This window comes from Ciona intestinalis, chromosome 13, assembly GCF_000224145.3.
Source record: "Ciona intestinalis chromosome 13, KH, whole genome shotgun sequence".
Classification (NCBI taxonomy): Eukaryota; Metazoa; Chordata; class Ascidiacea; order Phlebobranchia; family Cionidae; genus Ciona; species Ciona intestinalis.
In genome coordinates this window covers 530873-555950 of record NC_020178.2, presented here as the reverse complement: position 1 = coordinate 555950, position 25078 = coordinate 530873, and the positions used below count along the sequence as shown (strand labels likewise).

At 35.2% G+C, this 25078-nt stretch overlaps 2 protein-coding genes across 2 annotated transcripts in view; one reads left to right on the top strand and one right to left on the bottom strand.

The window, feature by feature from the left end:
* LOC100176498 (glucose-6-phosphate isomerase-like) overlaps window positions 1-19218 on the bottom strand; it is a 29193-nt gene extending 9975 nt beyond the window's left edge. The window contains exons 1-2 of the mRNA XM_026837327.1: window positions 19189-19218; window positions 18556-18684 (exon numbers count right to left, since the gene is read on the bottom strand). The gene's annotated coding sequence lies outside the window, so the exon portion shown is untranslated. The remainder of the gene's footprint in view (window positions 1-18555; window positions 18685-19188) is intronic.
* LOC100186722 (myocilin-like) lies at window positions 545-20331 on the top strand. Its single transcript, XM_018814596.2, has 10 exons — window positions 545-3139; window positions 3715-4445; window positions 6138-6219; window positions 10168-10236; window positions 12968-13119; window positions 13375-13520; window positions 14861-15001; window positions 16609-16699; window positions 17515-17663; window positions 19658-20331. Exons 1-10 carry the CDS (start codon window positions 3025-3027, stop codon window positions 19806-19808), a joined length of 1827 nt encoding a protein of 608 aa, XP_018670141.1. The 5' UTR covers window positions 545-3024; the 3' UTR covers window positions 19809-20331.
* The last annotated feature ends 4747 nt before the right edge of the window (window positions 20332-25078 follow it).

Below are 25078 nucleotides of genomic sequence, written 5' to 3'. Positions count from 1 at the left end.
AAGTCGTTATAACAACATTGTTAAAACACTTTACTTCTAAAGGTGGCTGTACATAGTATCCGGAATTCGTCCGTTATGTCCGGATTTCGCTGCCGCATGCGGAACTCGGTAATGGGTTTGCATAAGACTTCGCACGCGAATTCGCATGCCGGATACTGTGTACAGCCACCTTAAAGCGGTCAGGTTTATCTAAGTTTTTCCGGCTGCAAACAATATTTGATAACGTAGGGGAACCGCATTACCGTGTTATTAACACATGAACACATCCATGTTAATATTTGCCTACTATAATTACCCAGCTTTTAGTCTAAGCTACCATGCCATAAATTGTAATAAATTCCGCGAATCTGACCCTGATCTGGTGCTCATAGAGTTGATTCTTGTGTAAAGGAATGCAGTAAGAGTCTGGAGCTACGAAAATATACCAGACAAAAATCAAGTCGATCTGATTTTTTCTTGATTTTAGTCTCGACTTCCATAGACCGCTGTTAACTGTTTAAAACACTATCAGGATATTTATACATTATGTGCTATAGGTGTCCCATCATCCCCATACTACTATATTATATGGCTTACTATAATACACTATAATATATTATAATAAGCAATGTCTATAAGTCTCGCCAATAGGGCTATACACGTCTCCAGAACATACACCGCAAGTACATGATCATACAAAACATGGTTTTAAACGACTGCAATTTCAAAATTAAATTATTAAATTTAACTCAGAAAATTTAAATGCATCATAAAATTAACCACAAAGAGATAAAAATTAGAGCCATGTTTTGTTCGTGTATTCTAAATTGGTCAAAACAATTAGGAAATTATTTTAGAGGAATGAAAGATTGGGTAATCGAAAATGAATGGCCATTTTGCGTACCCATGTTTTTGTCCCTTTTAAATTACAGCAATGTTTTTGTACCTAAATTCTAACACGACAAAACAATTTAGAAATTATATAAGAAATTATATACTCGAAAACTAATGGGCATTTAGCGTGCTGATTTTTAGTTAATCAAAATCTACTTATGTAGAATTAGTCAGTATATTTCCGTCTTTTGTTATCGCAACAGGTGTGCGCAAATGTCACACGCTGTGTCAACTTTGTGTATTATTCAATTGATCTTTGCACTTACGCACCTAAGTTCGTGACGTAGACGTCTTTGAAATTACGTAACTGTTACGTCACGAAAATAAATGTTATATTGTCCACAAAAAAAGAACAGTTACCGAATGTGTAACTGTACAAAGTTATCACATATTTATATATATATTTTTTTTAAGTCAAATCGTATGCATTTTATAGCGAATAACTGATTTAGTGCGTTTTGTTTTTTAATGTCTGGTTGTTTTTTACAATCGTTATCATATGTAGTAGGTTGGGGTAAGATCGTTGGGGTATCGTCCCATTTGGTAGTAAACAAACAATATTACAGCATATACTACCCGAGACGTATTTTTGTACAGTTTTGAACCGTTCGTAACGCCTATACTTCAAACTGCTGCAATTCGCTTGAAAAACTCTTGAGTGCCTCAAGAAAAAGGCTAGCGCTTAAAAATACCGTATAAGCGAGTGAGACACGGGTTTTAAGTCGCCAGTCTCGCTTATAGTACTAGAGCGAAAGGAAAACAGAAAAGACTGAATTTCAGTCGTGCGTAGAATATTAGAATTATATGTCGGTTTATAGCAATTCAATAGGCAGGCGCGTATGATTTAGTAATTAGGCAGTCGGTGCATTACGTATAGCGTGATTGTATTTAAGCTGTTTAAGCAGTAGTCCGAATAAATAGTTCTTAAAAGGGTTGCTATTTACTCAACACTTGAATATGAAAAATAAAACGCCGACATGTATTGACACATTGCATAATTGAATCGGGCGTAACAGTATACTAATGTACTATACACGCGACCCACGCTTAAAATGATTGGTCCGTTTCAGCTATATAAAGCACCTATATAAAACGACCCTTTATATATAAAGGCCGCATATAAAGAACAGAATTTAAAGAGACACATAACAGCTCTTTTAATATAGGAAGACTACAGCTCCCTAGCTTAACTAAAAGCAATGCTAAAAGCGCCAAGGCACCGTTTTAGCAATACAAGTTTAGCTACCGTATAAAACATATCTAAACAAGATCTGAAAATAAAACTAGTCAGGAATTTCAAAGGTTTATTTTACGCTAAGCTAAGGCAGTGGCATGGTCGCAATATTTACGGAATCTTTAAACCCCTTGTAAAGTTTCCACATGCCTAAGACCTTCTCGAGCGGAACTAACTTATCAAGACACCGATTTAGCCCAAAAGCGCAGAAAATTTAAGCCTTTTTATGTAGTTTGATTTCGAAAAAGCAAAGCGCACATAATTTAAGTTGTATTATTTGGCTCTTTTTATGTTTCGAGATAGCATTTAACTCTGTGTGTGCTGCTGAATTAGGTTTAAAAGCGCAGGACAGTATGGCTTGTTTAGGTAGTTTGATTTCGAAAAATACAGAGACACCGTATACTCACAGGAATTCAGGTACAGTTTTGTATGTTAAAATAGCAGTTAACTTTATGTGTACTGAATTAGCTACAGAAATGTAGAAAATTTAGTCATTTTTAAGTCGTTTAATTTCGAAAAAGCAGAGGCCCTATAGGCCTATACTTACAGTAATTCGGGCTGTATTAAGCCGTCGTTTTGTGTATCGAGACAGCAAGAGCTTATGTACTTAGCGGTCAAACAGAACCGTTAGCGCCAAGTCTAGGTCACAAATTTTAATTTGGAGCCTAAGTATTGTCTCGCTGTCGTTTTATGTTTGATTTGCCATAAGTGGTAGCAACTTTTGATATTAAAATGATTTCTAGGGCCCTAGGTCGCAGTAAAGTTATCAGTTGGTAATATTTACATTAGCAGACGAGTGTTTGTGGGTTAAATTATAAGAGCCTGATAACGCAGCAACTGCGTGTCAAATAACGTGCAAGACAACCTCGGGAGCGTGAGAGTGCCCCGCCGCATTTCGAGTGTCGAATTCCCGCGGAATGAAGGCCTTGAACCCGTGTCGAAATGTGGTGTGCGGTGTACTGATCTGTCTACACCTGGTGTGGGCTCAGACGCCGGAGTCAATGCAAGGATTTACTCGGAGAAATTCACCCGGTAAGATCGCGTGGCTAGAAGTATTAACCGGACTTCTATAAGTATAGCGGCATAGGACGACTTTGTCCCACTTAAACCGTCACCAAATATGTATACTAGCACATCGTATAGTGCGAAGTTCAAGAGGCTTAGGCGCAAACATGCTGAAATATTAATGGAGTTTAAATATGACTTCATTTGTTTAATTGAAATCAGGGATTTCTTTTCAAAAAGGATTTTTTGAATACATTAATGTATGTTGTTTATCCTTGCGTGCTGGTTGGGTAATGGTAGTCTTTATAACACGGTTCTGTTTCATACACCTCGTTCCCGCTTACGAGTTGAAGTAATTGCTGTTTAATGTCTTGCCTTTGGGATACATTGCCCACAATGGCAGTAGCGACAAGCCTTGAACCCTTAACCCCCTCTTTATAAAGGCCCACTAACCACCGTGCCAAAACCCCGACATTGAAACATATTAACATAGTTAAGATTTTTGGTCGAAAACTAAAATTCCATAAAGTTAAATTTTTCAACTTTTTTTACCTATAATTCAATATCTGTTTTTGTTTACTTAATTTGTTTTTACTTTTTAGGTAATGAGCGACCTGGCGCAAGAGGCGCAGCCAGAGAAGGCGCAGCCATGACACCTGAAGTAGTCGGTGCATTTACATCAGAACACGGCGAGACATTTCGCCAATTTTCATCAAACGAGCCAACTGCATGCCAGTACGTTTTTTCGGTCGATTCGGCACAGTGCGAATCAAACGGAATGAAAACTAAAATCATAGAACTACAAAGCGCGTTTCGAACAGTGCAAAGTCAACTAAACGCACAGGAAAACAGGCTTCACCAAGCTGAGCGCTTCATACGCGAAATACAAGAACGTTTAAATATAAATCGCCCTACAGAAGAATCAAGGACAGAATACGTCACTACAGGTCCGCAAAAATCTGGCGCTGGAAACGCTTTGGTTTCTCTATCCGAAATAATGCAGACTGAGCTTGTAAATTTGGAAATTCAAATCGATGACGCTGAGAAACGTAGAGTTGATTTAGAGCGTGAGAACTCGAACTTAACGTCGCTTTTAGTTCAGAGCCGAACTTCTGCGAGCGAGTTAAAGAGACTAAATGATGAGCAAGAAGCGGAGGTTCTCCGGATGCAGCAGGAGCTGACGAGAGTAAGGGCAGAATTGCACGAGAGGAGGACCCAGAGGATTGATGGGACGAAGAGAATTTGTGGCAGAAGAGTGATGCAAGCGAATAAAGAGAAGATGCGATATATGTTGAGAGCGAGATCAATGCGAGTGGAGAGGATCAAAGATCAGGTGAGTCAAGATGAAGATTTTTTTCAAAGATTTTTCTAAAAAAATGTTGAAAATTTTTTAAAGATTATTTAGCGTGAAAAATTTACGTAGGTTTGTTCAAGGTTTTATGCGTTGTCGTAATTGTCGTACAGAAATCAGTCACCCTCAAAGCTGCATATACGTGGTAAGTTGTAAGCGGACACGAGGTGTATGGAACAGAACACCCGTGTTATAACGACTGCTGTTTCCCGCCACGCGAAGATAAATAAGTTACATACGTGGTAACTTGTAAGCGGGCACGAGGGGTATGAAACAGAACACCGATGATATAACGACTATCGTTGCACCGCCATATGAGGATAAATAAGTTACATTCATACATTTTATCACATTTGTAATACGAAAACATATAGACTATTTTATACCCCAACCTACTATAACGTTCAAAAGAAATTTTCCATTTCTAATAAATAGGGCATGTGTAATTTATAATAGGCGTGTCGTGTCAATTTTCTTACAATAGAAAAAGTATGTATCTAAAACGTCTGTGTTAACAAGAGAGCAAATAAGCTAACCTCTTTAGGTTTAAACATATATGCTTTATTCATAAATAAGCATATACAGCACATACACACCTATTTAATACTCGCAACATTTAGATACATATATATATGCGCTTATATATCATAGTTACAGTTTGGGATAAATATAATACAAAATTGCCTTTAGAACATAAATATATATGGTCTATACTAGTACACATAATACAAAACGTTACAAAGGTCTGGCCCACACTTCTAAATTGCTTTAAAATTGAACAATTTCTGATCCACAAATTGTTTTTTACGATTAAGTAATGTTGGAAAAACAAATTATATATCATAATTCGAATACCTTTCACGCGAGTGTGTTTTTTTATGATTTTACTTCAATTTCTAAGTCTTGGTTTCCGAATCGTATTATATTTTAGTCTGTGAGTAAAACGTTTAAATCGCACATCCCTATTAAAATGATTCATTATTTGGTTTAGGCATTTTATCGTGCTTTGTAACCGGAAAAACAGTATAAGCCATTTGTAGGGCTCTGTCAAGTAATGTTTTTAAACTGGACAAAGTGTTGGCTTAAACTTTACCGGTTTTATGCAATTAGTTTTATATATAGTAGGGTGTGAAAATATGGAGCATTTTTCCATTCTATTTTCTCGTCGCATTTGGTAGTAAACAAACACACTCAAAGAATTATAAAATCGCATCTTCACGACTCCCATATACCGTTGTTAATTTTTTAAAACACGATCAGGATATTTGTATATTATTTTCGAAAGGTGTTCCGTCTTCCCCACCCTACTATATATTCGTTTTTTTATAGAGTGTAATATATTATAAGTTTTGTAAACAATATAACAAAAATTATTTTTATTAACTAAACCAAAAGTAATAAAACTGTTATCATTATCATAGTGGCCAATATATATTATACGATTTGTAATACAGCGTAACATATTATACGTTTTATGATAAAACGTAATATATACAGATATTTTTACCGGGTTTATTTCAAGTTCAAAGCACATCACAGTTTCTCTACGTGTGTGCGGTGTATAACAGTTATGATTGAAAAACGCCCTAAATAGTTGAAGTGGTAACGTGCGTAGTTATACCGCTTTTATACGCCGCTAAAATTTAAAAATAACTTTTCACTCTTGTTGTATAGGAAAGACTGGCAAACGCAACCGCCAGAATAGAAGAACTTCAAGCCCTTGTGACGTCACAGGCGCGAAATACGTCATCGCAAGGTAAGCACTACTTGACTTTGTTATTACATAGAAATAGCATATAGTGGTTTCGCTCCAGCTAGCAACTAAAATATTTAGCATTTTTTAACGCGCTGCAGAGTATGCAAAACACACAAATGTATATTCTCTATTATTGTACACAAAACACAATATCAAAATAATACAGCGGATATTATAGTACTGTGGGGTAAGATGGGTACCGTTAGCACATAATATCCCATATTTCCTAATCGTATTTTTAACAATTAACAACGCTCTTTGAGAAATGTAAGGATACGTTTATACGCTTATATAATTCTGTAAATATTGTTTGTTTACTACCAAATGGGACGTAAAAAAACAGAATAAAACACGAACCATCTTACCCCGACGTACTAGATCTATAATCTCTATTATACAGAAATCACAAATACAATTTTTTTTTATTTATAAATTTATATCACGTTCAGTGCCTTGTTATGTAAAGTGATTTATTTTTCAATCAAAGCCACATAATTTGGAACTTGGCATTACATAGGCCACAAATTACTGGGTTTTGGTTAGAGTGCTACTTTTCACAAATTGCAGCAGTCAGCAATAACTACACTTACTGTAAGAACTCACATACCGCGTACACGTAAGATGGGACAACTTTAGCACATAAAGACAACTTTAGCACATAATTTTTCAGACTTTCTCTTTTACTGACAATTTCGATTTTAAACAACCCATAACGGAGCAATAGGTTAAGGCAATTTCCGTTAAGTGTTTTGCGCTAAACTAAACTAACGGCAATGGGTTTAAATTGACAAAATTTGACGCTCGTTTAATAAATTGAATGTCAAACGTTGTAAATGGACGATAAATGCTTTGGACAGTTTTACTTTCTACATACAAAGCAAATTTAGAATCAATATCAATTAAAGGGGCGCTGGCCATATAGATAAACCCGCAGCCTCATTACACTTGATTGATTTAGACGTTCAGATTGGAAACGACGTGCACAAACCAGAAGTCCAGCTGCGGCTTAAACACAAAGTGACTTCCACACGATGATAAAGTGCTGCTAGCAATTATACGGACATAGTTATGTCCGTTTAGGCGATTCGCTAACCTAAGATATCACGGGTAATGGAACGGCAAACATATATACGTGCTGAAGCAGTTTTAACCAACAACTTTACCCTGCAAACTATGCTGACCAAGATTGGTTTTGGGACAGTGTAAACAAGCCACATCGAAACAAAACAACTTAAAACTTTTCCGCGGTGCTCGAAAAGAGTTCCCGGGCGTTGGCGGGTAACTGAAGCGTTAAAGAAGCATTGTTTTTACTGCTTTATCCGTCTGGAGAACGGATTAGGCCGAAAAACAAGCAAAGTAGAAAACGTTTCATGTGTTGTTGTAGCCCTGCTTTTCCAGCACATATATGCCACTACGGGAAAATTTAAAAAGCGAATCGAAAATGTTGAATTCTGACGAGCGTGAAACAAAACTGAAAAAACGGTAACCGGCCACTTACCAATTAACTGCATCAGTGAACTACGACTTCATTTGAAATTTACCCAAACGCCAGTCTTTACAGGCGTAGAAAAAACGAAGCAAAAAAATGTTACCCACTTACTAATTAACTGCATCAGTAAACCACAATTTTTTTACAATGTAACCAACCGTAGACGTGGAAAAATGAAGCAAGTATAACTGTTACCCACTTACAAAACAGTTGAAATATGTAGTAGACCACGACATTAAAAATAAAAGGTATGTAGACGGCAGTCGTTTTAAGAGCAGAAAACAACAAGCAAAAAATGTTACCAAAATATTGCAACATTAGACTAAAAGCCAATTTTTATTAACATTTTTTCTTTATGTAAAATATAAAACAGTTGTTTTTATATGCTCCTACATAAGTAAAAATACACACGATTTTTAATTTGCTGCATAAAATAAGATAACAAATTTCATTAGTACAAAAAATTACGGGTGCTAAAATACCAATTTTGCACGAATTTAAAATCCAATTGCAAATTATAACATTATTATTAAGGGTATGGCACATGCATATCAAAGGGATCCGGTTTCGGCCGGTTTAAACAGCTTGCAGTCCAGATACGTGCGGTTACAATGCATGTGGTGGAGATAACATAAGCGTTTATTGTCATTGTGTGATTTGGGATTACCGAACAGGATGCGACTTACAAAAGGGTCAGTTTTACGTCAACTGAATCGCCTTTGATGTATAGATCATACGAGAAATGGACTTTCAAAACCGGTATTATATATTACAGTGCTGCCGGGTTTAAGACAGGATTCTGTTAGCACTTAATTACCATAATTCCTGATCGCGTTTTTAACAATTAACAACGCTTTTTAGAGTCGCGGGCCTACGGTTATATAATTCTGTAAATATTCTTTATACTACCTATAATGGGACGATAAAGCAGAACGAAAACATGTTTCATCTTACCCTACTTAGCCTCACATATATCTGTTATTATATTTTGTAAATATATAGTAGGTTGGGGTAAAATGGTCAATGTTTTCATTCTATTTTATCTTCTCATTTGGTAGTAAACAAAGAACGTTGTTAATTGTAAAAAACACGATTAGGAAATATGGTATATAGGTATATTATATGCTATAACGGTATCTATCTTACCCCACAGTACTATACATTTTGTGGATAGTTTTCGCGATTTTGGGGGGCGAATTCCGAAAACACTTAACGTGGCACCATAGCACAAGCAGCACATACGCTACAGTACGTAGCACTGCGGTAAATTAAAAGCAACTTTTTGGGGCTTGGTTATTGGCAGTTGGCCGCGGAAAAATTCCTTTGCCGGTATACTACTGAAACCACCACATTAAAGGGTTGGTTTTGCAATAAGATTTAAAACAATTAGTTCCACTAGAAAAACAAGGTTCAACTTTAAGGGAATGTATGATGTTGGGTTGGCTGTACTTGGTTCGCGTGTTTATGTGCGAACGGCATTTGGGTGTAATTTTTTACTTGTTTTGCTGTTGCGTGTAAACTGTAAACAACTGAATTATATTCGCTTTAACCAGTTTTACAACATGTGTATTTATACTAATAAATAGAAGCAGCACACGTAGCAGTAGTATAACACTAGAATAAGATGAACTAGGCTTTGGTAAAGATTGTTCATTCTCTTTTATCGTTACATTTGGTAATAACAAATCATATTTACAGAATTATATAACCGTATCCTCACGGCTTTAAAAATCATTCTTAATTGTTTAAAACACGATACGCAAATATGGGATATTATGAGCTTATACTGTATCCATTTTACCCCACAGTATAATATGTTAAAATCCTATTTATAACACAACCCTATACCATAAAAGCATTGCAGCAACTAAGCGTAATATTACGCCAAAACAGCGAACCCGAAATGCCACACGCTGTTCATATTAAAAGCAAATTTACCCGAAAATCGATCCCTTAACAGCAGACGTTTCGAAATTCCTTAGAAAATACACAACCACAAAAGCAGTTCGGAATTTGATTCAGCCAGAGTACTCGCACGCAATTTTTCCATCGACTATTGTTGCGTCACGGCAGTCACGTGGTTTTGAATTATGACGTCACAAACCGCTACGCGAAATTCGGGGAAAGGTTTTTCTTTATTTGTTTAAAAATGACATAACAAATTGATCGTGGGTTTAGCAGCCACGCATTTATTTGACGCTTTTATTTAGTAATTTTTATACATATAGCGTGTTTCTAACGAATGCCATTTTGCTGCTATTTCCCTGCTTTTTGTTGTTTTAATTTGATCTTTGTTACTGTACTCGAAGAGATAGATAAAATATTACGTTCTGTTTTTAACGAGTCTCGTTTTTTTGCTAATTGCCTTCTCTTTGTTGTTTTAATTAATCTAGTCTTCGTTACTGTATTCGAAAAGATGTATAAAATGTTATAATAAACTATATTTTTTTATGTTTCAGCACCACAATGCAACAATACAACTTCTCTCGGGTACCTCAACGATTCGATGCAATCAGAAAACATTACAAGTACGTATATTATTATATTCGTATTCAACACAATATTATATAGTAGGGTGGGGGAAGATGGGACACCTTTAGCACAGAATATCTAAATATCCTGATCGTGTTTTGAACAATTAACAACGGTCTATGGGAGTCGTGAGGATACGGTTATACAACCATTTAAATTTTCTTTGTTTACTACCAAATGTGACGAGAAAACAGAATGATAAGGTGTCCCATCTTCCCCCACCCTACTATATGCGCATTTTACCACATGTATAGAATCGTACTTAAGATCTGTAAGCATAAGTTAGAAACCGATATTATTTCATATTTCCAATCGTGTTTTATCAATTAAAACACTTTTTTTAAATATTTGTTTACCAACAAATGGGACGAAAATAATTGAAATCTTAGCCATCATACTCTAACCTAATAGAATTTACAATAATGTGTAAATCAGTTATGCATTTACCAGTTATTTTTTCCGCAATGTCTAGACAAGTCTAGACTATGCGGTCATTTATTATGCTTGATAAAAAAAAGACAGTATTAACGAATCTCCTGAATGGTATTGGCATTTCATGTAAAGTCTAAACAAGTCAGTTATTTCATGTAGCGCTTTAGTTCAAAACAAATCTGTTGTTTTCCCCAAATGCATTAACAAGTCTCTTAAATATAATACGGCCTACACAATCAGTCATTTTTAAGTTACACCCTAATGCGTGTGGCGTCGGCAGAAAATGCTGTAACTTTGATTTATCACTTTACTGCAAGCAAAACGGAGTTAATGCAGTGTCATATTTCACAGTCTTTCTTATAACATATCGGCCGCGCTAGGTTATAATACAGCGTAACAGATCGACCAGAAAGGTCATATACCAACCAAACTTTAGATACAAAATAAGATAAAAAACTTTTTCAAAATCTCAACCGTATTTGCTCTTTCGCAATTGACATATAAGGCCTCTTTTAAGCTATTGCGTACATTTTGGGCAATTTGAATAGAAAAATGACTGAAAACAGCAATTTTAGATTTAGATTCATTTCGTAACTTCAAAAGTGTTTTATATTTATAACTGTCCTATCTAAATTCTTTCGAGACTGGTACAGCGTCAGAGATAAGAACATGCATGAAATATTTCTTTTAGAACGATTTATTTGACTAGTTTATTACACAGCTCTACCTTGACTTGCGTTTTATCTTAATTTGGGTCTGCAGCTTAAAAACATGAAGTATTTTAGTGTGTTTACTCAGGCGTCAAGGGCCATTGAAAGACACATTATTACAAAACAAATGCCATTGATGACGGACAATGGCCGTCTAATTTAAATCTTTACAAACAACAAATTCCCGCCTACAATACAGATTTTTAGCAGCACAATTTCAGTTTTTCAAAATAATAAATTATCAACAAGGTAATAATATACTGAGACAGCCAGATTGTTATAAAATGCTAGGATACCGATTTCCTAGTCTGGAGAAGAGTAGAAGCAAATAAGTTTAACACATAATTGCGCCTTATCTATGACCTTTTCAATTACATGAAACTAGGCCTTCGGATTTTAAGCTTTTTGTCTTCTAATTCGCTGCGCATTCATTTATCACAAGCAGTTTTGCATCGTGAGAAACTTAATGCACATTTTTCAAAACCCAACTTTTTAACCGCTTTTAACATGGTTTACACGCAAACACTATTTAAAGTTAAACTTGTTTTAAAAGTTATCTTACTTTTAAGACAAACAGCAACAAGAAAAAGTTATATTTTAGTGTTATTGTATTGTAAATTAGATTTAGAATCAGAAAATCACACGAAAAAGTAGGCTAGTTCTCGTAAAACCTGTTAAACAACATCTTAAAACGGCGCACACACATCAGTTTTTAAGACACACACTTAGAGACCTGAGGATGGCTTATAATGTAAGTATAAGCGTGAATAAAACAGAACGAAGGTACAAGAACCTGTCAAGTGTGAAATCCGAAATAAATTGCCTCTTCAGTCGCTGTTGACCACATATACTAGCGCCGTGTCAATCATGCCTCGACCGCTTTGTAAACTCAGCTCTGTCACTGATGGATTAGAACTAAGAAACAGGATATACACGCATCATGCTCAATGCCACCCGCGTTAAAAACTATGCGAAAAGGCTCAAAAGTGTCTGCTATGTAGTCTGCATATGTTCACGCCCGTGCGATTTTTCAAAGTTGCAAAGAACAATCAAATCCTAAAGCAAATAGAATGATTGCTGATTAATGACGGTACTATTGACTTTAACTATTATCGGTCGAGCTTCGATTACGAAAATGTATCAAAACTATAAAACTTTTTGCAGTAGTTTATAAAGATTTCAGTAACTGTTATAGGGCTAATTTGAGTAACGCGATATTGTAAACTAAATGTTTCAAATTTGTTTCCTTATTTGTATTTACCAATGAAACCCACAAAGTTACATACGTGGTGACCAGAAAGCGGGCGTGCTGCTGCATTGTGGGCGTATGCGTCCTTGGGCAAGACACTTGACTACAACCGATCGAACCCGGTGGTCTTTAATGTTTAAACTGTTATTCACACACTACGAAAGTTCAGAAAAAATAATCACCCACAAAGTTACACACGTGGTAACTCATAAGCAGGCATAACGTTTATCAAACAAAACACTCTGTGGTATAACGTGCTGGTATAACGACTGTCGTTGCTTCTCCACGCGAGGATAACTAATTCACATTCACTCATACAATTATTCATACTAACAGCGTGCGGACGATTGACTTCAATTTCCGAGCCGATCACATTCAGAAAATCCAAGACATACCTTGGGAAGTTAGGTGCTTGGATGAAGGACCCAGCGCATGATGACGAAAGAGTTTACGTCATCAATATAATAGGGGAAAACCAAGTGAGGCAGGTGACGTCACGAACTGTGTTGTTTAGGATCTTATTTTAGCTTAGAAATTGTGAGCATAAGGTGTACGAATACACCATGTGTGTCTGGTGTATAAGAAGACACCCATGTTATAACTTAACAGTGAGCATAAGGTGTACGAATACACCATGTGTGTCTGGTGTATAAGAAGACACCCGTTTTATAACGGGACAGTGAGCATATAATACAGTGTACATATACAATCAACATATACTAACTTAACAAATACTGTCACAGTTATACGAGTACCCTTCCATTACTGACTTTGGACACCACCAGAACGAGTATATTCATTTATTACCCCACCCTATGGAAAGTAATGGCGCTGTGGTATATAATGGGAGTCTATATTACCAACGAAGAAACTCAAGAAAAATTGTCCGGTATAATAACGAATGTAACTTATAAATTACGTTTCGGCTTACGAGTTGCCACATATGTTACGTGTTATGGCATTTAAATTAGAATTGTATGCATACATTGTATTTACGTGATATTATAGAGTCGTGAGGATACGGTTATACACTTATGTAAATATTCTTTGTTTACTACCAAATGAGAAAATAGTAAGAAAACTTGGACTAACTTACCCCAACCTGCTATATTTCGGTTTTTGGCAACTTAAAAGTTATGGGTGTTTAAAAAAATCTATAAAGACCATGCGTAACTACTGGAAGAAATGACGTCATATAGTATATTGTGACGCAATAAACAATGGTTATTCGTCATAAACATGAGCGAGCTACGCAATGATATACATCCACTTATCTAAAATGCTGTACGGGCATGACTAGTAAAAATAATTGAACACGTCCTAGTACTACTCAATACACATCTCAAAATCGCTATTGTGACGTCACAAGCACCAATAAAATTCAAAACATTTTAAGCGAGCGGGAAAAATCTAAACATAGATATCAGACAAAATTGATAACGTATTTATCTTATACAGTCTAAGATAACAGAGTGAAAAATATCTAAAAGGTTAATGTATGATGTACCTGATTAAAGGATTAAGTTTGCCGTATTGCTTCTGCGGCATAAATTCCAATATGGCTCGTGTATTAGCCGCTGGTAAATAAATAAACATAGATTAGCGTAGTTCATGGGCTAAGTGCGTGTAGCGTAAATATTACAACAGCTTTCGTAACCAGCTAAAACCGGTACAATATCGTAGTTTCTAAAACTGTAGCAAATGTAGCAAAGCCTAGGCAAAATTATTTTTGGATTTTTTTCCAATAACACATTTGTATATGCTAAACAATACTATATACGGTCTAATTAATATTCTATCCATGCTATTGCTTTTTTAAATATAAACCCGGCATTTGGTAGTAAACAAAGAATGTTTACAAAACAGTACAAACGTATACCTCTTAAATAGTGATGGTAATTAAAATTACAACTAGAAAATATGGGATATTATGTTTTAACGATATCCATCTTCCCACACAGTGCAATATGAATGAACGAATGTAACTTATTTACCCCCCGTGGTGGGGAAATGACAGTCGTTATACCACGGGTATTCTGTTTGATACATCTCGTGCCCCCGTGCCACAAGTTACCACATATGTAACTTTACAAGTTACCATATATGTAACTTTACGGATGATTACGTTTTAATTTTTATGGCTGAGTATGGCTGAGTATGGCTGCCAATTTAAACAATCCATAAGCGACCACTGGGTTGGCTAAAGCAATAACTATACCTTTATTTTAGATACGACATCGCTGCTCGAGAAGTTGTAAAGCAACGTCCCATAAAACAAGCTGGCTTTCATGGAACTTTCGCTTATTTATGGGGAGGCTTTACGGACATTGATTTGGCGGTGGACGAGACCGGCCTATGGGTTATATTCAGGTATAGTAATGTAGGGTAAGATGGATAGCGATTACATATACTAAAGTGGGGTAATATGGGATAATACAATGAAGTAAGATTGTATATTCTATTTTCTGGTCCCATTCGGTAGTAAACAGAGAATATTTACAGAATTTATAAAACCGTATCCTCGCGACTTCAAAATAGCTTTGTTAATTCTTCAAAACACGATCACGAAGCATGGGATTTGGATGGCATTAGTACCTTATTTTACTTCTCAGCACATAATATCCCATATTTCCTGATCGTACTTTAACAATTTACAACACTCCATTATACGAGCCGTATAGAAGCGGTAATAAAAAAATATATACCATTCTATCCTATAACCTACTGCAAAAAGGTACATTTTGACATCAATTTAATGGACTTGCTTTGATACTTTGATCCCATAATACATTCACCAGATATTTTAAAATGGGATAATACTAATACCATATTTCCGTTTCAAGCATAATCTTCAAATGGCTATATGTAAACCATACATATTGTGTTACTTCTGCTAATGCAAAATAGTTTTAGCTCATCTGGTATATTACTTTTCAATCCTACACGTCCTATAGGTGAACGGTATACAGTACCGGCCTCCATAAACCATTGTTAAATGTTTAAAACACGATAAGGATATTTGAATATTACGTGCTAAAGGTGTCCCCTCTTACCCCACCCTACTACATGCTAATTTTCAAATTCAAAAAAAAGTTATAATACATTACAAAAAAAGTTATAATATATTACATGCCCCCTTTGGCGTAGATAACACGTCTTATAATACGAACGTGTTCAAACACAATTTACATGCTTGTGTAAAGATATGTAGCCCCAAATAAGGCTTAAGTCTGCACACTTTACTTATACACGCGCGCTATGTTTTCTTTGAACGATAAAACTCTTTCAAGTCAGTAAAATATGTTATCTTTTCAAAAGTCGAAAATAATAGCAGGTTATAAGTTATCGGGGAAATTTATAATGCTTGTGAAATTTTAGATCTCTTTGCGTATACGCGATTTGCGGCTAATTTTAGAACCTTTTGCGCTTTTTTACCGTATATGTAACTTTGCTAAATCAAAAGGTTGCGGTTTTAGGGGCATAGCGCCGCAAAAACAGGCGTGTTTTATCTGCATGCGTAAAAGCTTGCCAAAATTTTGGATTTTTTTGCGGCAAAAACAAGTTTACGCGATAACTAGTATGCGGATTCTTGGATTTAGTGTGTCATAGTTAACGCAGGTACAATATTTATGCAGTGTATATTACGTAATGTTATTTATGCGGGTTCGAGGCTTGATGCTGCTACCTATTGTGGGCGTATTTGTCTTTGTGCAAGACACTTAACAGCAATTTTTCCAACCCAATGGTCACTATAATGGGTTACCTAAAATTTCAGGCATACCGAAAAATAATCACCCACAAAGTTAAAAAATGTGGTAACTCGTAAGCGGGCACGAGGTGTATGAAAGAGAACACCCGTGCTATAACGACTGTCGTTGCCCCGCCACAGGGGTATAAGCAAGTTACATTCATTCATGTTATAGGCACATTTTAACCTATACCAATATAAGTGTTGCCAAATATATCTTTTTTTGCAGCACACTGAAAAGCCATGGCAACATTATGGTCGGAAAATTAAACCCGGTAACACTGCGGATGGTGCGGCCAGTAATCAGAACTAACATACAAGTAAGTTCAAGTTTCGTCTCAAATTTCTACCCTAAAGCTCTCTGACGTCACGGGCGTCATTATGACGTCTAGAGAACAATTGGGTTCAAATGGCCAGCGAAAAATGACACCGCAGCGTAACTGTTGGACTATTTACATTAGGGGTGGCTTATACGAGCTTATTAAAATTTGGTTTGATTATCTGACCTTTTAAACTGCTACTGTTGATACAACACTGCAGCCGTGTGTGTTTAGTTCAGATACTGACCAGCAAATAATGATTGTTTATCTAGTACGTGTATGATATAGTTCTGTGGGATAAGATGGAATAAACTGTTAGCACCTAAATTCAATATTTCCTGATGTTTTTTTAAACAATTAACAACGCATTTTTAGAGTCGTGAGAATATGATTATATAATTTTGTAAATATTCTTTGTGTACTATCAAATAGGACGATAGAACAGAATAAAAAATGTTCCATCTTACCCCACCCTAATATAACTTTACTAATTGGACCATATTTGTGTTATAGTTCGACTGTGAGCATGAGGTGTATGAATACACCATGTGTGTCTGGTGTATAAGAAGATACCCATGTTATAACTCGACTGTGAGCATGAGGTGTATGATTACACCATGTGTGTCTGGTGTATAAGAAGACACCCATGTTATAACGCAACAGTGAGCACGAGGTGTATGAATACACCATATATCTGGTGTATGGGAACATACTTATGTTACAACTCGAGAATAAGCATGATGTTCTGACCACAATAAGCATAGCAAATTAGTTACAAACACACACAACTTTTACCAAAAACTATATCTTTACAGAAACGAGAAGTAGCGAACGCATTTATAATATGCCAAGTATTATATACAGTAAGTTCTTACTCTGACACAAACGCATACATAAGCTACAGCTACGATCTTAACAGAAGAATCAAGCAAAGGCTAAAGATACCGTTCAAGAATTTATACAAGTAATTTAAATATGCCTATTATTGGACTGTCTTTTTAGTTGCATACCATTTTATTGGGTAGTACACTCAACAAAATCGCGATAAATCGCGTATGCATGATTAAAACACAAAAGTTGTAATATAAGTAACGTAGGCTACATAAGTATCTAAGCTTATATATACATAACAAACATATTACAACACTCAATCACTTATTGTAACAGCCTGCCCGCATACATAATGTATTATAACTGTATAATTTAAAACGTATTCTTATACACAATTTACCATAACTATAATACAAACAACTTATCATAGACGTATAGTAATACAAAAACTATATCATTAACTGTAAAAATTGTACGTGAATTCCTACACACTGCCTCTAACACAAAATGGTTAAACCTAAACTGCATATATTCTTAGCTACAATTATAAACAACATTAAAATACAACTAAATATAACAATCATATAACATACAGTAAGATGGGGGAAGATGGGACACCTTTAGCGCATAATATCCAAGTATCGTGTTTCAAACAATTAACAACCGTTTAAGGGAGTCGTGAAGATAACGTTTTTTAATTCTTTGAATGTTTTTTGTTTACTACCAAATCGGACGAGAAAATAGAATGAAAAGGTGTCCTATCTTCCCCTATTCTACTATATAATCAATCTAATTGCGTAAACCACATAAAACTCATTCTGCTTCGTATAATATAACTATATACATAAGTGTACAACGCATACCTAAATGCTATATATATAAAACCACACGTTTAACACCTAATTAAATTTCCTATAAACTTATATAAATTTCTGTTATGTGTACCACATATAACTATAAATCCTGTACAACCACAAACGCCTTAATGCTATACTACTACATATACTTATATGTACCACAAATACCTCGTTCTTGAGCTACAAATACTGCACAGCAGATGTTGTAACACGCTGAGTGCAATTATCATCAAAATTCCAGTGCAAAGGCTACAGTGCTGCCAGCTGTTTTTAGCGCGACTTCAGTTGTTTTCATACCTGGCGAAAATAAAACCGCGTAATTAAGTTTGATATAAAAAGGGTAAAAATAAGAAAAGAAATTAAAACCAGAATATTAAACTATTACTGTAACTATGACACAGTAGGATAGGGGAAGATGGGACACTTTTTAACTCTATTTTCTCGTCCCATTTAGTAGTAAACAAAGAACATTTAAAGAAATATGAAACTATGTCCTCACGACTCTCATAGACCGTTGTTAATTGTTTAAAACGCGATCAGAATATCTGGATATTATGTGTTAAAGGTGTTCCATCTTCCCCCACCCTACTATATATATATATATAACTTTTTTTGTTTTACAACATCGCAAAATAGTAATAAGTCCGCACCCTTGTACTCGATATCATATTTATTGTTCTAGATAAAGGGTAATAATCCTAGCCAGTGAGCTATAACGTAACGACATAGATTAAATAGATTATTACGATATAGAATACAAGTATACTATGTAGAAATCATACACTATCAAACGAGACTAACTTGGGCAATGCGACACGTTACACAACGACTGCCAACAGAGACTGATAATGTGAAACAAAGAATATTGAGAAACAACGATAAAAAGACGCGCGAAAGAAAGATGCCTCGCGCGTAATCAGTGACGTCACGACATGCGCTACCGTGCTCGCGCCAAAACCGTTGGTGACGTCACAACAGGCGCGAAAATGTTGACGCGCCCAAAACCCCACAGAGTTCGGACATAACAAATAGAAACGTTTTTCGTCAGAAAACGATGCATTTCTAACCCCAATTTCTTGTCTAATTGGTAGTAAACAAAAAAATCATAGAATTAATTCTCGAGATCCCATAGACAGTTGTTAATTGTTTAAAACACGATCGGGATATTTAAATAATATGTGATAAAGATGTCCCATCTTCCCCCACCCCACTCTATAAACATAGTATTTGTACAACATACTGTCTTTACACTTTTTCCCTATTTTTTCAGGAAAAACGTGATGATTGATTACAACCCAAGAAACCGGTATATTTACGCTTGGGATGACGGTTACCAGGTGGCGTACAAGAGCACAGTGGATCAAAGTGGGGGCAGATTAGTAAACGGTCGCATAATAGCCTACAATGGGACATTCTCATAGCTCATATACCAACGCTATTAGCGATTTCCTAATATGGAATGGTGGTGACGTCACGAGGTATGGCAGGATATGACGTAGGAGGAATGACGAAAGTTCCGATGGAGAAAATTGATTTATTCGAGCACTTGAAAGATTTACCGTATTTTTTATATTTATTTATAAACTTTCCAATTTTGCTGATTTTTTTTACAATTCTGTGGGTAGATTATATATTTCTGTAAATATTTACTACTAAATGAGAAAATAAAATAGAATAAAAACATGGACCATCTTACCCCAACCTACTATATGCTAAAGTTCGTTTTATATCATGAATATACATACAGTATTTCAAGGCGAATTATAATAGTTTTAACATCTTGTATAGCGTTACTACATATAATGTTTCTGAATATTTGTATTGCTAAGTTCATTTTTAAGACATTACTTTAATTTATAGACACTACCTAAACATATATCAGCATAAAAGCTGTTACTATACGATGCAGTCATGTTTTTTGTTAATAAAATCTTATTTTGACAATTTTGTATTGAACGAATGAATGTAAATTATTCTCGCGTGCTGGCGGGCAACAACAGTCGTTATAATATGAGTCTTCTGTTTCATACACCTCGTTCCTGCTTACGAGTTACCACGTATGTAACTTTGTAAGTGATTTTTAAACGTATGGCCGACAATTCAGACAACCGATTAGTAACCACTGGGTTGAAGCAATTGCCATTATGTGTCTTGCCCAAGAACACATACACCCACAATGGTAGCAGCCTTGAACCGGTACGCTCTGTGCTCTATAGGCCAGCGCTATAAAACCACTTTGCCACGGCGCCGGACAGATACTTTATTTCGCAGAACGCAACAGTTAAAGGGAGTTTGGAAACAAAAGGCAACATTTTTGGGATTTTTGAACCGGTAGCACCTGAATTTAGGCATATTGCGTTACTTCGTACCCAGGGTGACTCAGTAGGAAAAATTATGGGTCTAGTTAGACAACTAGGGGTTTTGCTGTGATGTTTTCTAAGCCATAATTAACGCAGTTAAATAGTTTAAAAAATAACGTTTTACGACAGGATTAAGTTATTCTATCATAGGGTAAAACAAGCCTGGTTTTTGTTCTTTTACCGTATTATTTCGTAGTAAACAAATAATATTTACAGAATTATATAATTACGCCTTTAAAAGAGGGAAATTGTTATAACAAGACTAGGAAAAATGAGATTTAGGTGCTAACGGTATCCCATCTTACCCCACAGTACTGTGTTGCACTTTATTTTTAATTTCTTTTAAATATTTTTATTATATGTGTTTAGGCTTTAGAATGTATATATTTATAACCTTTGTTATATTTGGCGCAGTTTTAAGTATATTTGCTATTCTTAATAAGTGATAAATCACTATTTATATAAGGGTGGTCATAAATATATCGTTTGTTTGCATAAAGTAACATCTTGAATCGTTCTCATGACATAACAATATCTATTGTGACATCAGAATGCAGCCTATTAATTGCAGCAAAGTGTGCTTGGCGTAAAACTCACATCTTCTCATGTTACATCGGCATAACTAGCAGCGCAAAGGGCGTGGAATGCAGTGAACTTTTAACACGGTAAACAAACAGTTACTTTTTAAACCTTGAAAGCGTATCAAATAACATATGCTGTTTTTGGATAGTTATAATTGCCCATATCATACTCGCATATACGTTAGAAAGAGTGCAGCAGAAGTACCACGCTACTGTAGGGTAAGATGGATACCGTTAGCAAGTAAAGCGTGGGGTAAAATAGAAGTTTTTATTCTCTTTTATCCTCGCATTTGGTAGTGAACGAAGAATATTTACAGAATTAGAAAACCGTATCCTCATGATTTTAAAAGAGCGTTGTTAATTGTTTAAAAATATTATTTGCAAATATATGATGTTATATGTGCTAACGTATCCATCTTACCCCACAGCACTATACGCACAACATAAGCCGAAATTCAGCAATGACTGATTACCGGTTTAAACGTGATAGCATAGGCATTTTTGTCGGACCCAAAAAGCGTGTGCCAGGCATATACATATGTATAAGTTCTTATAAGATTGATATGGTAGGACCAGAGGTTTTGGGACTATAAGTTAATTCGGATAAAAAAGCAATTGAATTTATTGCAATCTGCGCTTAAAGTGTCCTAACTTAAAATATTTATCTAGCTTCCGAAACAGCTAAAATCCAGTCCAGATTTGATGTACAGTTTCTTAAATACAGCAGGTCTGTACCTACTTTGCCGTTATCTGTCGCGTGACCTAATTTTGGATATAAATTAAAAGTTTTTGGTTCAAATTTGACGTTATCTGTAATTATTATCGCTTTAAGTAAGGACTTAAGTCTGACATAAACCAGACTTATTTTCCAATTCCGATTGTGACGTAACGATGTGGATTGTTACGTGACATGTGGATTAAGTATGTGGTTGATAGTATAAGTGAATGAATGTAACTTGTTTATTCTTGTATGTTGGGGTAAGTACAGACACAGTTGTTATAACACAGGTGTTCTGTTTCATTCACCTTGTGCCCACTTATCACAGTTACCACGTATGTAACTTAGTGGGTGATTTTTTCTGTACGACTGACAATTTAGACAACCAATAAAGGATCACCAAGTTCGGGCATTTGCTGTTAAGTGTCGTACATATAGAACGTTGAAACGTTGGTAGGCAAATTAATGTCAGAAAAGCTATTATAGAAAAAAAATGTAATATGAAACAGTTTCCAATAACATTATCTTTAAAAAATCATTTATTTTGCCTGTTATCACTTATTTTACAAATAAATGACAGAAAAGTTATTTTAGAACACAAATGTAATGTTTTTATATACCCACACTCGTTTAAAACTAGCACAATTAGCCTGCTTACATGTTTTTTCGCTTGTTGGGCGTAATTAGGATAATTGATGTAATTTGTAGTTGTGCAAATCGCCACATAATTTGCAATAATTTACACTTAATTGGAGAAAACAGACTGTTAGACGTTAAATTTAGCACTCGGTGGTAAAAGGACAGATAATTTGAAAGTACAAACAACTGGCCTAATGGTATTGACTTATTGTTGATTAAATATATGGAATATATAGTAGGGTGGGGAAAGATGGGACGCCTTTAGCACATAATATCTCATACTTTCAAATCATGTTTTAACAATTGACAACGATTGTTTAGAGTCGTTATAATTTTTTAAATGTTATTTGTTTACTACCAAATAGGACGTAAAATTAAAGGAAAACATGGAACATCTTACTAAAACCTACTAAAAACAGAAAAAAAAGGGATAAAAATAAGTATATGTTAAAATGCCGTATGGACAAATGCATTCAAAACACAAATTTTAAAGCCCTATTTAACTTATACATTTTGACTTTTTCCTTTTGTGGTTTTTCGCTCTCTCGAATTAAGAGTGTCCAAATTGGATTAGGAGTTTAGGCGACGAAAATCCTTACGAAACTTAAAAGAAAGTTCGTAAAAGGTATAGGATTTCATTTTAGCTGGCAAAGGCCACAGACTCTAATGTGTTTAAGTTTTTATGCTCGTTTTACGATGGCAGACGCTACAGAATTGTAGAAAACAGACTGCTTAGTATTGTAACAGTTTTAAGGCGCAGTTGGTATTTTTAAATAACAAAGGACAGATATTTTTATTTATATAGTAGGGTGGGGGAAGTTAGGACACCTTTAGCACATATTATCTAAATATCCTGATCGTGTTTTAAACAATAACAACTGTTTACTAGAAAAAAGGTTGTCCCATCTTTCCCCACCCTAATATACTGTGTTTTTTAAATTTAGCTTGGGGTAAGACAATTCATGTTTTTATTTTTTTATTGTTCCATTCGGTAGCAAACCAAGAATATCTACAGAACTAGATAACCCTTTCGACTTTGAAAGAGTTTGTTCATTGTTTAAAACAAGATTAGGGAATACAGGATATTTTATGCTTACGCCTTACGGTGTGAATCTTACCGCACAGTACTATATATAGTGGCATGGGGGAATCAACATTCTGATTGTGCTTTAAACAATTAACAACAATCTATGGGAGTCGTGTGGATGCGGTTTTAAAATTCTTTAAAAATGTTTTGTTTACTACCAAATGAGATGTGAAAATGGAATGAAAAGGTGTCCCATCTTTCCCCACCCTACTATATATTATGTGATTAATGTGTCAGAATAAACCCCTATGCGTTGTTTATAAAAGCAGGGCTAAATTTCAACTGAAACATAAATAAAATGCTTTTCTGTTTTTCGATAGTTGCAATACACTTCAAGACAGAATAAAATAAATTGAGTTGCTTTGTTATCGGAATTGACTTATAGTCCCGAAAACTCCGGGTTTAAAAATTAAACCCTGAATATAATATAGCTTTTAAGTTTATTATTTCAAAACATTTATTCCATGTATTGATTTAAGGCCAGACTTTTATTATAAAAGTCAAGTTTACATTCAAGATAAGAGTTACTGCGTGTGTTTAACCTTATACGCTCTCAAGTTAAATAATTTAATATGACCAGAATTAACTTGCTCGAGTCAAATCGGGTAATAGTACATACAGCTATTCAAATATTATTGAGCGGGTCTCTAATTCGTACAATAAGGTACAGACATATGACAAATAGAGTGACTTATTTGAAAGGACGTTGACACAGACTAAACGTACAGTTAAACAGAGTAGTCTGGGTGTTAGAGTAGTGGGCAAAATCCTAGGTCCTTGAATAAGGACCTCGCCCATACGGAATAGAAAATAAATGTAGTATGGGTCTACGTAAAAGTAAATTTTGTATTTTGAGCTTAGAAACGCAAGGTCGTTTAAAATATTAATGGAGTAAAAGACTAACGATGGCATTTAGGCGATATATCTTATAAAACAATTGGTTAGACTTGATTTTTGTCTGTTACGTTTTCGTAGCACCAGATCCTTAATGTATTTTTTACACAAGAATCGTTCAACTCTATGAGCACCAGATCAGGGTCAGATTCGCGGAATTTAGTATCTATGTTTTAGTTTCTTTGGATTTGCATTATTTATCTGTTTTCGCCGGGATTCGAACCTTGTACACTAGGAACACTTGTATTATAGGATGTTTTACATATGCATGTCAGGTCAATTATTCTAAAGTGATATTACACCGTTTGGTACAGCGTTGTTTTACAACAAATTTGCCGTGCGAAATAACTGGTGCAGGCTTTGATAATATAAAGATTTAAACGCGCCCTTATATTTTACTTCGGGATTCGTA

Excerpts from the sequence above, each read along its gene's own strand:
- LOC100186722 (XM_018814596.2), top strand. The coding sequence starts at position 3,025 with ATGAAGGCCTTGAACCCGTGTCGAAATGTGGTGTGCGGTGTACTGATC. Across the intron at positions 13,120-13,374 it reads GGGAAAACCAAGTGAGGCAG|TTATACGAGTACCCTTCCAT; the intron begins GTGACGTCACGA and ends ATACTGTCACAG. Across the intron at positions 13,521-14,860 it reads AACTCAAGAAAAATTGTCCG|ATACGACATCGCTGCTCGAG; the intron begins GTATAATAACGA and ends CCTTTATTTTAG.